The sequence below is a fragment of the Leuciscus leuciscus genome, assembly GCF_965113295.1.
Source record: "Leuciscus leuciscus genome assembly, chromosome: 1".
Lineage (NCBI taxonomy): Eukaryota > Metazoa > Chordata > Actinopteri > Cypriniformes > Leuciscidae > Leuciscus > Leuciscus leuciscus.
Window position 1 is genome coordinate 44,620,157 of NC_138725.1, and position 12,629 is coordinate 44,632,785.

The 12,629-nt window shown below is 37.9% G+C and overlaps 1 protein-coding gene across 1 annotated transcript; it reads left to right on the plus strand.

Moving 5' to 3' along the window:
* The first annotated feature begins 944 nt into the window (after positions 1-944).
* On the plus strand, positions 945-12,272 carry LOC309513543 (uncharacterized protein). The gene is made up of 9 exons (XM_082189450.1): positions 945-1,306; positions 9,468-9,594; positions 9,687-9,847; positions 9,983-10,128; positions 10,226-10,382; positions 10,472-10,565; positions 10,671-10,737; positions 10,841-10,926; positions 11,019-12,272. The coding sequence occupies exons 1-9, from the start codon at positions 1,228-1,230 to the stop codon at positions 11,866-11,868; spliced, it is 1,767 nt and encodes a 588-aa protein (XP_082045576.1). The 5' UTR covers positions 945-1,227; the 3' UTR covers positions 11,869-12,272.
* Positions 12,273-12,629: the final 357 nt, after the last annotated feature.

Sequence of the window (12,629 nt, forward strand, 5' to 3'; positions counted from 1 at the left end):
AGAGTGAGACAAAGAAATCTATCATGTAGCTTATCACATAATACGAAGTTTAAAACATTTAAATAGACATATCAAGTAGTAATTAATGTAAATGAATCTTTGTTGATTATAGGCTATTAGAGCTGGTTTGGTTGCTGAGAGACAGAGATGGAAATTAACGTGCCGTTTGATTTGTGATCGTGCTGTGCTTATTCCATTCATTCGTGTATCATATTGTACAAGGCTTAAATCATTTAAATATACATACAATAATATACGATATCATATCTTAGAACATGTATATGATGTAGTAGTCTATTTGAGTTGATATTACTCTTGCCAAGCTCTAATTTCTGAGAGATGCACACATAGACGGATTTGCGGTCGTTTCATTTTTACTCTCACTCATTCACTTCACTCATTATTGCATAGGGATTTTAAATATGTATTTGGCTTTGGGAACACACCCTTATCTACTCCAGACAAAAAAAAAAATTGGAGGATGACCCACCCGCATTTTTTTTTTTTTTTGCTTCCGACGCCCATGCCGGATGCAATGATCGAATTAACATTTTGGTCCTACGCCTTTCACGGACGATATATATGATAAAAATAAATGTATAGCCTACCACTTAACTTAGTGATCGGATATGATGAGACTTTCAACCACCATACCAAAAAAAATGTGTAGAGAATCACCTACTGCACCTTTAACCATGGTAGATGTAAAACTGTGGGATACAAATGGTAGGCCTAATCAATCCGCCAATACACCATTACATTACATTACATATTTAGCACACTTTTATTTATTCACCTGCTTAGTTTCTAAGCAGGTAAAGCAGTGAGCTTACTAACTGTTTAACTAACTGTATTTGGATACTAGGAGCGAAATAGACCTAAACTAAACTAAAAGCGGGCGGAGCCCCTAGAGGCGAAAGTCTTGTCAGTGAGTCACCTGAGGAAGAGCGAAAGCATTGCGTGTTCAGTAAAGCTCAGGCCGCCATCTAGACAAGATCCATGATGCAGTTGCGATTATGAAAGTATATTGAAAACTATCATGCGTAGGATTTCTGGCAATTGTATGTGTTCGTGAGTGAAACCGTATTAGTCTACTAAGTAGTTTACTTTGCAACGGGGCAACAGACTGTGAGATATACGGTATGAAAGCGTAAGAGATCGTTTTTTTTTTTTTTTTTTTTTTTTTGATCTCGCAAGACTGGACATGTATGAGAAGATAATTGTGTTATGACGGACACAATGTTTACTTCAGGTCTTCTTCTGAGTCAGATCGTCCTCACACTGCTCTGCCAGACACTTTGTTATGGTAGGCTATAAGCTTTTCATTTTTGTATAGAACTAGTTTATAGCAGTCTAATTCTAAAACTTATGTTCTTGTAAAGTTATCTTTGTGAGAACCAGTTTGTTAGACCATCGAGGTGATGACAAAGCGAGTCGTTTGTCCGACTCCCCACTTCCTAACAGGCATTTGTATATGATGAGTATAGTATCAAAATGATTAACACGTGTAAGCTAGGGTGACCATATTTTAGTTTTCAGAAAATAGGACGGGGGCGTGGTTGATGGGCGGGGCATGATTTTTGGGGAGGCGTGGTTAAGGGGTGGGGGCGTGGTTTGGGGAGAATGCATCAAAAAATACAAATGCATTCACAACCTTGCAACTATGTTATACTTTAATACTTAAAGTAATACATCCTTTCCATTCAATGTTTGGCACGCAACAATAGAATACTATATATATATATATATAAAAAGTTTAGCTTTTAACTCCTTTTACATGACACTATTTCTTTTCATGGCCATAGCAGGTTAAAAATCTACTACTAAAATAAAAAATAAAAAATCTACTATACTATTTCAGTAAAAAAACTATTTCAATCCTCCTGATGTTCTCTTAGCCCAGGGGTGGGGAACCTTTTTCCTATCAAGGGCCATTTACAAATTTTTTAACATTCTTTAAGGGCCATTGTAATGAGCAGGGGCGTTTCTAGGTTTTAAAAACACCAGGGGCTGAGCCTGAAACATCAGGGGCTGGGTAATATGATAACATGATTCGATACAGAGAAAAATGTATATTGTAGGCCTATATGCAGGGGGCAGACTGGTTAAAAAATTCAGTCCTGGCACTGTTGCCACACCAGCCCATATTACCACACAGACACACAGAAAATGTTGATTTCTCGGACCTACATATGTGCATTTTAAGGTGTTTGAAGGCCAACATTTTTTGATAACAATAGCTTTAAAAGCATGTCAGTGGGCAGTAGCATAGATTATTTGTCAAGCAGATAACAGATTCTTAAACATGAGAATGAGGATAAATGTTGAAATGAATGATCCACACTAGAAAATGGAAATGCAAAATGTTTCTGCTTATTGTTGACAATACACAATCACATATTGCAAACAGGAATGGCCTTAAATGAGAAATCTTTCAAGGATTATTTTACATAGATGTAAACTTTTTAGCATTAAAGATTGGTTTCAGCAACTTGTTTCTTTCTTGAGTTAATCAATGTTTTTGGCACTATTAAATCAGTTCAATTAAATTTCAATTGTTCACTCATAAAGACAGTCACTTGTCGCCACCTACTGGCTTAATGATGCAAGATGTGCAAACACAGACAAGCGGAGTGATAGAAACTGTGAAAAGGCTGATGCTAGTGAAATATTCGAACACATTCGAGGACCTTATACAGTATATAGGCTACATAGAGTTCAATAGGAATACATTGTAATAATGTTAATAAAGCAGACTAAATCACACAACTGCGCAGCAATATTTAAGCTCATTATACAAAGGAAATAATACAGATCTAGACAAATTGGTTTGCTTATAGTTAAAAGAATGTCATGAACGATCATTTAGGCTAGATGTAGGCCTATTTTTCACATTTTTGGTCATTTAGTCAGTTTTGATGACTTTGCAATATTGATCAAATGTTAGAATATTAATAATGAAAATTGAGTAGGGCTACGCCAAAATGTGTAACATTTATGTAGCCTACAAAGGAATACAAAAGCCCCAACATAGAGTTTTGACGCAGCTTTAATCTCCCTTTTGGTTATTTCAATACTTAATTGACGACGTTACATGCTGGTAGTTTATTTTGCGTGATACAGGGCGCGCCGCATTTGCGTGATTGAAGAGTGCGCGCCGCGAGCAAACGGCTGGCACGACGTAACGTAAGTAAGTTAGTTTTTCTGAGTTTTACTGACATATAGCCTGACAACATCTGGTGTGACTGAAGACTGTGCGGCAGTGCTGACTGCGTTATTTTTTTTTAAACCGATGCGGCGCGCTCACCCCCGAAGTTCATCCGTGAGAAACTTGAAACCGGTGCTTGAACTTGAACTCAGGTGACTCATTAACACTCGCGCTACTGGCCTCGCCCTGCTCTCACGGCTCGTGGACTCGTGCTGCTTGCCACTTTGCCTATTTTGTGTTTTCTATCACAGGAAAAGTAATTGCTGAGATTTTTGTTTCTGAAGTTTTTTTTTTTTTGGTTTTTTTTGGGGAGGAATTGACTCGCGGGCCGCATCAAACTGTTTTGCGGGCCGGTTACGGCCCGGGGGCCGGACGTTCCCCACCCCTGTCTTAGCCTATACTTTCTTTATGTGCGCTTTTAGGTCGCTAGCACCTTTATTTGACACGTACGTGCCAGCTTTGCAGTTCATGCATTCTGCTTTACACGGATCCCGACCGAAACGAAAACACGGGAATTTTCTCTGTAAATCATCTGTGAATTTACATTTGGGCTTTTTCTTTTTTTACGCTGTTAGCTACTTACATCTTACCTCGCACTTGACCGTAAACTGAAAGCGTAAAGCGTCACGTTGCTAAAATTCTGTGAACGTAAAGTCCGCCTACTTTGATTTGATTGGTCATTTCAAATATTCTGACATGGACAAGCAGTGACAGACCAATGACAATGAGGCTGCGATGAACAGACAGACACACACACACACACACACACACACACACACACACACAGAGAGAGGCCTCTGTATTCTGACGTGCTCTCTGCTTGCCGCTGCGGATTGAAGAACGCGCTGCCGCTGATTATAACAAGACGGGGCGAAGCCGGAGCCGGTTTCATTTGTTTTGTGTGCTAAGCGTGTGCTAAGCGCTTGTGCGCAAGCGTGTATTTAAAGAACACTCTTAATGGCCCAATGAAAAATAATGAAAACCAGGACATTTTCATCACTTTTTAAAAAACAGACAGGACGGCCAGGACAGGACGTGAAAACAGGACATGTCCTGGGAAAACAGGACGTTTGGTCACCCTAGTGTAAGCACAATTATCAATGAACTTGATACATGTTGCAGATATGTTTTATCCATGCCTTTCAACTTGCGTGTGCAAAATTCAAAATTGAATGAATGTGCAGCAATTTGTAGCCTACAAATAGAGACATTTTTGTGAATACAAACGTTTTCTTTTGTGTTAGTGTATCGTGATTTGCGCATGCAACAAAAAAGATGTGTAGCCTACATGTGTGGATCAGGTGACACGCGTGCATTCATTGACGTCTTTTCTGAGTCGATCTCATTTGATTCATTTGGATTTTGAGACTTTCTTTTCGCTGTTTTTAAGCATTTCACAACCCACACACAAACAACTACAAATGAATAGGCCTGGTGCTAATTATTAATGTGTGCACAACTACCCATCTATTTGACAAATTCACAAATGTGCGTCACTACATTTAAACTAATAAAATACAACTTGTGTGTGCAAAATCCAAAATCACATGAATGTGCAGCATTTTGTACAAATAGCAGCGTAATCAAGCGTTCTTCCCCATTTAAAGGAGACATATCATGCTTTTAAATTGTTCCTTTTTACATATAAATCATACATTTGTAGTCTATATAAAGCGGAACTGCAATGCTTGGGTCTGAATTCCTCATTATTATAGCTCCACAGGCCCCTTTTCTACCCCTTTTCTGATGTGCGTCTGAGAGCAACTCGTTTTGGTGCGGTCTCAAATGCAATTGAGACACTTCATACTCCGCCCCCTCTCCAGGTTGTAGCGGTGACACTCGGTTCAACTCCACCCCGTTCGGCCATTTTTGTAGTTTGATAGCAGAGATACGATTATCTAGCGGCACAGAAACGTTTTATTCACACGTTATTAACAAAATGTCAACAACGGAAGACTTGTCCAGCCAGCCTTACATGTTCGAGCCAGAGTCGGAGCCGGAGCGAGATGAAAATGAAGACGACGAACCTGCAGAACAACGTCTTCATGTGGATGTATCGCAATGGTGTGTTACTGTATTTACACATGAAACTTTGGTCTTCCGACCTTTTACCACCGTGTCGATTTATTTTGATTAATATGTGCGAGGGAGAGAGAGCAAGACAGCGTTTAGTTTGGAGACGGTGAAGTCTTGTTTACACTTTCGCCTGGCTCCGAAGAGAGAGAGTGCGCGTGCGACCGGGTCTCTCTCTCTGCTCGTTCTTTCAGTTAAACATGCGCCCTGTCACAAGCGCGGCAGTTCATCTACATTAGACGGTGTAATGAAGCGTGTGGGTTACTGCATCCAACAACCGAACATTTTAACTTACCCTCTCGTAACTTCTGCATCCTTTAGGTTGGACTACAAAATTGCAGCGAGAAATAAAAATGGCGGATTGCTCGAAGTGGTGGGCCGGAAGTCGATGTCCTTATTTGGCAGTTTCGCTGAAAATACTGTGACGTAATAGTTAAAAAAATGTCATAGAGAACAGAAAAATCGGAACAGGTTGAAAAATATGACCAAAACAGAATATAAAGATATCAACGAAGCACCTGAAGAGAATAATTTCAACTTTTCTGTACTTCTAAACACTCCAAATATACAACAAAATGCATTTAAGGGCTAAAAAAGTGGATTTAGCATGATATGTCCCCTTTAAGACGCCTAATGAGAGTGATATTGAAGCACCAAATTTAGTACACAATATAGGCCTACCTTATTAATAAAGCATACTTTATAGAGGCAAACAGATTGCATCAGATTATGAACAACACCCATAGAAAACCATTATAAAAAGCTTAACGTACAATAGCGCGTTGCATGTTCAATAAGGTGTATTGGCTACTGAGTTTAAATATCACCGTCTTACTGCATTGACGTTAAGCTTTTTCTTTATAATATGCTCTATGGCAGTACAACTATATAGCCTGCAGACAAGAGCCTATATGAACGACGTTTCACGTTAATGGCATTTTCCTTCCTGTTAAAAAAAAACCCGTGAAATTTCGCAGTTGCGTTCATATTAGGCTATAGGCTTATTTTTTATCTGACTACACATTGTAAACAGTATACAAGCTTTGGAATTTGAAAATGTCTGTTTTTAAATGTTAAAAGTCGATTTTCGCAGGACATTTGTTTTCCCTTGACCCTTTCCATTGTTATATAGTCTTACTATGGCACGATGCGTTTTAACAATATGCAACCATTGTATATCGACATGAAATATTAATTGAAAATCACCTAGACCCTAGTACGTGTGTATAGCTGCATATTTATACACTAGAATGCGTTGACGCGCTAACCAAAGCTCATGATGCACAAGGGAACGTCTGCCAATTCCACTAACTACGTTAAAACTTAGAATTTGTTTTAATTCAAATGACTTTTAATATTTAAAAACAGACATTTTCAAATTCCAAAGCTCGTGGAAGGTTCCTGTAAGACTGACTTACAAGTAAAATTTGGACAATACTTCCCTTCATGTATGTAGCCTGTATTTTGCAGAAAAATACTGTAATTCACCAAAAGGTTTTTTTTCATGTTCAAAATGGTTGTAGTATCTTCCTAGTGACTAGACTGGCTTACTACAGGTGAAATTGTCCCAATACCTCCCTTCATGTAGCCTATTTACAGTAAACAATTATTTTTTCATACAAAAATTACTGTAATTAAAGGTTGTATCAGTGATTTCAGGCCCCAATTTTTTTTTTATCACATTCATCTAATCTTTCCTAACGATCCGCTAGCTGCCCGCCCCATAAGCATGCAGTCAAAAAAACGTGTCTCTGTAGGCAGCCTAGGCTCTGAGATCTGCACACAAAAACAATTGGTTTCACCAACCACTCAAAACCAAAATAAATAGTGTTCCAACCAATCACCGACAGGGGGAGGGTGTTGTGAGGTTTTGAGCCAGCTTCTTTTTCAGCTCCGACTTCGCGTGCAGCCGTGCACGAGCACAAAACCTCACAACACCCTCCCCCTGTCGGTGATTGGTCCCCCTTATTTGTTTTGGTTTTGAGTGGTTGGTGAAACCAATTGTTTTTGTGTGCCTAGGCTGCCTACAGAGACGCGTTTTTTTGACGACATGCTTATGGGGCGGGCAGCTAGCGGATCGTTAGGAAAGATTAGATGAATGTGATAATTTTTTGGGGGGCCTGAAATCACTGATACAACCTTTAACCGAACGGGTTTTGGGTGACTTACTACAGGTGAATAATGCAAAATCTCACCTGACTATCACTAGGAACGTACTACAACCTTTGGAACATGAATAGAAAAACAATATACAGTAATTGTACTGTTCAATCAAGATGTTGGCTGGACATACAGTAGGCTAAGTCAGTCTGCCCACTAGGTATTTACTATAACCTTGAAAGTATGTTCATTTGAAGGAATGACTGGACGTTTATATTTTTTTGACTGTGAGTGGAATTTGCAGATGGTCCCTTTAGAAAATGCAGCGAATATCAAACCTAAAACTTACTTCACTGCGCTCTCGGACCGGTTGCTCTCCCATACACATGCAAAGTTAAACGCAACTGCTGAATTTCATGTTAAGCTTTTTCTTTTTAACAGGCTCAGGAAGGAAAATGCCATTAACGTGAAATGTCGAGCGTCGCGTTCATATAGCCTAGGCTCTTGTCTGTAGGCTATATAGTTTTCCTGCCATAGAGCATATTATAAAGAAAAAGCTTAGAGTCAATGCAGTAAGACGGTGATATTTAAACTCAGTAGCCAATACACATTGAACATGCAATGCGCTATTGTACGTTAAGCGTTTTATAATGGTTTTCTATGGGTGTTGTTCATAATCTGATGTAATCTGTTTGCCTCTATAAAGTATGCTTTATTAATAAGGTAGGCCTATTGTGTACTAAATTTGGTGCTTCAATGTCACTCTCATTAAGCGTCTTAAATGGGGAAGAACGCTTGATTACGCTGCCATTGTCGGTTTAAGCAGAATACTGTCATCTAGTGGTAGCAGGTTTTCTCAGACATCTGTGTGTGGATCGTGCAAGGCTAAACCGGTGAAATGAAGGTCTCAAAATCCAAATGAATCAAATAGGATTGACTCAGAAACGAGTCAATGAATGCACGCGTGTCACCTCATCCACAAATACACATCTTACTTGTTGCATGCACAAATTCTGGCCTACATTAATACAAAATCGAGGTTTTGTATTAACAACTAGCCTATGTCTCTATTTGTACAAAATGCTGCACATTCATGTGATTTTGGATTTTGCACACACAAGTTGTATTGTATTAGTTTAAATGTTGTGACGCACATTTGTGAATTTGTCAAATAGATGGGTAGTTGTGCACACATTAATAATTAGCACCAGGCCTATTCATTTGTAGTTGTTTGTGTGTGGGTTGTGAAATGCTTAAAAACAGCGAAAAGAAAGTCTCAAAATCCAAATGATTAAAATGAGATCGACTCAGAAAAGACGTCAATGAATGCATGCGTGTCACCTGATCCACACATGTACACATCTTCTTTGTTGCATGCCTGTCAATGCATGCGCAAATTATGATACACTAATACAAAAGAAAACATTTGAATTCACAAAAATTTCTCTATTTGTACAAATTGCTGCACGTTCATTCAATTTTGAATTTTGCACACGCAAGTTGAAAGGCATGGATAAAACATTTCTGCAACATGTATCAAGTTCATTGATAATTTTGCTTGCACGTGTTAATCATTTTGATACTATATTCATCCCATATTTAAAGGGCTGTTTGAGGGATTAGACTTGGGGCCAGTTGCAAATGTAGCCATTACTGTGTCTTAAGAACTAGTATGACCAACTAGCAGTTAGTTAGGGGTAGCCTAATCAGGTTTAGGTATCAAATTAGACTAATCTACTTTTTTTATGTAACTGACATCAAACAGTTATACTGGCTTAAAGAAACAGAAATGTGATGACTAACTTGTAAGACTTCTCTTAGCGGTTTATGCAACAGTCCTAGGGTTAAGGTTAGAATGAGTTTAAGCACTTAGTTGTGATGGTTAGGGTTAAGGGGCTTGGGATTGGGTTAGCCTATTTGATTGTCCTCACAAAGATAGGCATAAAACGTTTGTGTTTGTTAGTCACTATCACAATTGTGTCTAATCTATAGCTAGGCCTATATAGGCTACACTGTAATTTTCCTCTCCTCAGAATCATTTGGCACATTCATCCTTTTTATTTCCCATCTCTAAAAATCTCTGTAGAACCCACAGAGAAGGACTTGAAGTGTTTCAATGACTATGAGACAGAAATGAAGTGCAGTTTATGGTTTGACGGCCTCATAAGTTGCTCTGGATACAAACTCAACATCACACAGACTGTAGTAGATACGTATGTATTTGTTTAATTCCTCTGTAACTATAACTAAAATTATTTACTGTTCATTTAGCAATCAACTGACACTATTAACTCTTATATTACAGGTTAGAAAAATATACATGCATCTTTGAGAGAAGTCATCTCAGTGCCAACTGTGAATGCAAAATGAAAGTCCAAGGGTTTGTTTTAACAGAGATATTCTCTACTACACTTCTGAACGGACCAAATGTTTTATTAAGCAAAACATTTGTGACAATGGACTTCAGTGAGTATATTTGTTGTTTATATGTTCTTGTTAGGCTTTTTCCATTACTTTTAAATATTCTGAAATTAAAAAGAAAAAGGTGTTATCTGGCCTTATCTGACACATTTACAAATATATGATTTTCATTTCCTGCAGTCAAACCAAAAACTCCAGTCTTATCAGTGCAGAAGACTGAAAAGGAAAATTTTTATGTAACTTGGGATGACAAGTATGAGAAAGGATCTTTTTCAGAAAGTTTGGAAATACATCTGACCTATAGGACTGAAGGAGGAGATGAAACTGTAAGGAAGATGATATATAGATGATATTAAATTAATTCATGCATATTCACATATAGATGTATCATAAATAAATAAAATAAACACTTTGTCCATACAGATTTCCAAGAATGTGTCAAACTCCCTGGGATTCTTTGAGATTGTGGGCATAAATCTCCAGCCAAACACCAACTACATTCTGACAGCAAGAATGAGCACAAGCTATAATGACCACAAGATATTGAGTGACCAGAGCGCACCAGTTGAGTTCACCAGCTGTAAGTCAATGTGTTTTGTTCTCAGAGTTATTACTGCGTGTGTTTTAATACTCTTTAATAATCCTGATCAATCTATGTGTGCTCCACAGTCTCATCTCCAAATGAATTACTCAGAACAATGGTTCCGCCTCTATGTGTTGTTTTAATAATCTTCATTTGTACTATCTTCATCTGTATTTTGAGGTGAGATCTCAATGTCTTGCCATCATTCTACATTTTGCATGTTTGCTATTCCTTTGTGCATCCTTGACAAATTTAGTTCTGACACACTTTACTTCCTCGTTACAGGATGAAGATGAATTGGTGGGACAAGATCTCCAAGCCAAAAATAAACGCTGATCTTGGAGTAGAGAAGGTTGGAGAAAGATATGCAATTTGTTTGGTTAACTATTTATTTTATTTTGAAATAGTTTTCTATATGCTCAACCCCTTGTTTTTTTTTCATTCTTGTTTAATAGGGTCATATTTTGCCTCCTTCTATTATGAACTTCACCTCAGTCCATGTTGAGATTCCAAAACTGGACTTAGAGGAGGAAAAGAACTTGTAAGTTTTCCCAAAAACTTCAGAAACACATGACAGACTAGCATCGCTCTAATTCTGATTAATAATGCCTCAACATGTTTGTCTCTCTACAGGATCTCCGCATCATCATTTGATACAAACAATGAGAAAAGTTCCCATTGTGTTGAGTCAGCGGCAGATGATTATGGCCAGGCTGGTTTTGACTCTGGTAATGACAAGGAGAATTGCAGTCAGATGAAGTTCTTTTTAGGTGTCAAACGTGCCCTGGAGGAGGATTTTAAATCCTTTACTATAAACACACCCAGCTATCAGCAAGTCAAGAGTGATGATACCAGTTCCTCAAGAAAACGCAACCGTGCAAACCGAGATTCGGGCAACTACACTAACTCATCGGTTTTCAGCAAAACGGATATCGAATCGGCCAATGATGATGATTCTTCCGTCCTGGGTCACAAGTGCTGGGATCATTCCTGTCAATCTGACAAGAGGGACATTTTAAGCTTTAAAAACTCTATTAGTGCTGATGTCAGCAAGAGCCAGTTTAACGTTCCCACAAATTATGCTTTGGAAGACGGATATCAGCCCTTCAACAGTGTTGTGAAGCAGGGAAATTATGCGGATGTTTGTTTAAACCTTTCAGATGATGTTGATTCTGATGAAAAGTTCAATGTGAAAAATCTCATCACTAGTAAAAATCCACATCAGCCTTCTCTGTTTGTTCATGATGGCAGCGTCACACCAAGTGATGGTGGGTATCAGGCTTCTGAAGACTTAACAAAGAGTACAGAAGGACAGTGGAGCACGAGCATCAGAACTGAACAAGCACTTAATGAATGTGGAGCGCTGAAATTCCCCCAAAACACCGGCCAAGATCCCACATCATCAGAGCAGCAAAGTTTGTGGCCAGCTTCTTTGCATTTTCCACCCATTATTGAAATAGACACTTCATATCAGTCTTTTTAGCTGCGCTGTACATAACTAAAACATTTATATATTTTATGTAATTTGTAGTTCTTCCACATGAATCACCAATGAAACTATGACCAGTAATAACTAGCTTTAATTTCCAATTCTTTGTTAAGACTCCAAAATGTTGAATTCAAGTTAAACTTTCAACAATAAGAGGTTGCACAGTGTCTCAAGTGCTTGAAGAGGTTATGTATTACCATTTTGACATGATTTTGAATGATTTTATTGTTTGACGCACAATGTCTTTGACATTAGCAAATGTTAATCAATGTACATTTTAAACTCAATATATTATTAATGCCATTTGTCTATAAAAGGAAATTGTATTTTTCCATTGTTTTATTTTTGCTACAAAAACAAAAATATAAAGTACATATTACATTTAGGTGTGGATTACACTCTAATCTGTCATTGATTACTTTTAACCAGCAACCCAGGTGCATCAAAACTTCAGAAAATGAAAGAAAAAAGAAGTATTGGACATAACCAAAATATCTAATTGTACCTACTTTTTTTTTCTCACAAAGTGAAAGGCTTCATCTTCACAATACTTTTTCTCAGGCAGAGTTAACAAGCATGTCTCAATTCATAATAATGATGTGAGATTCAGTGGTGTAGTAATAATTACTAAATTATGAGTATTGAAACTAAAATGTTGACACAAATAAATAAAGACTTATAGGTAATATAAATACACTACAATCTAATGGTCAGTGAATATGTCCAAGTAAATAGAAAGAAAGAAATACACATGA

Coding starts and splice junctions, on each gene's coding strand:
- LOC309513543 (XM_082189450.1), top strand. CDS start 1,228: ATGACGGACACAATGTTTACTTCAGGTCTTCTTCTGAGTCAGATCGTC. Junction 9,595..9,686: donor ACACAGACTGTAGTAGATAC/GTATGTATTTGT, acceptor CTTATATTACAG/GTTAGAAAAATATACATGCA. Junction 10,129..10,225: donor CTGAAGGAGGAGATGAAACT/GTAAGGAAGATG, acceptor TTGTCCATACAG/ATTTCCAAGAATGTGTCAAA.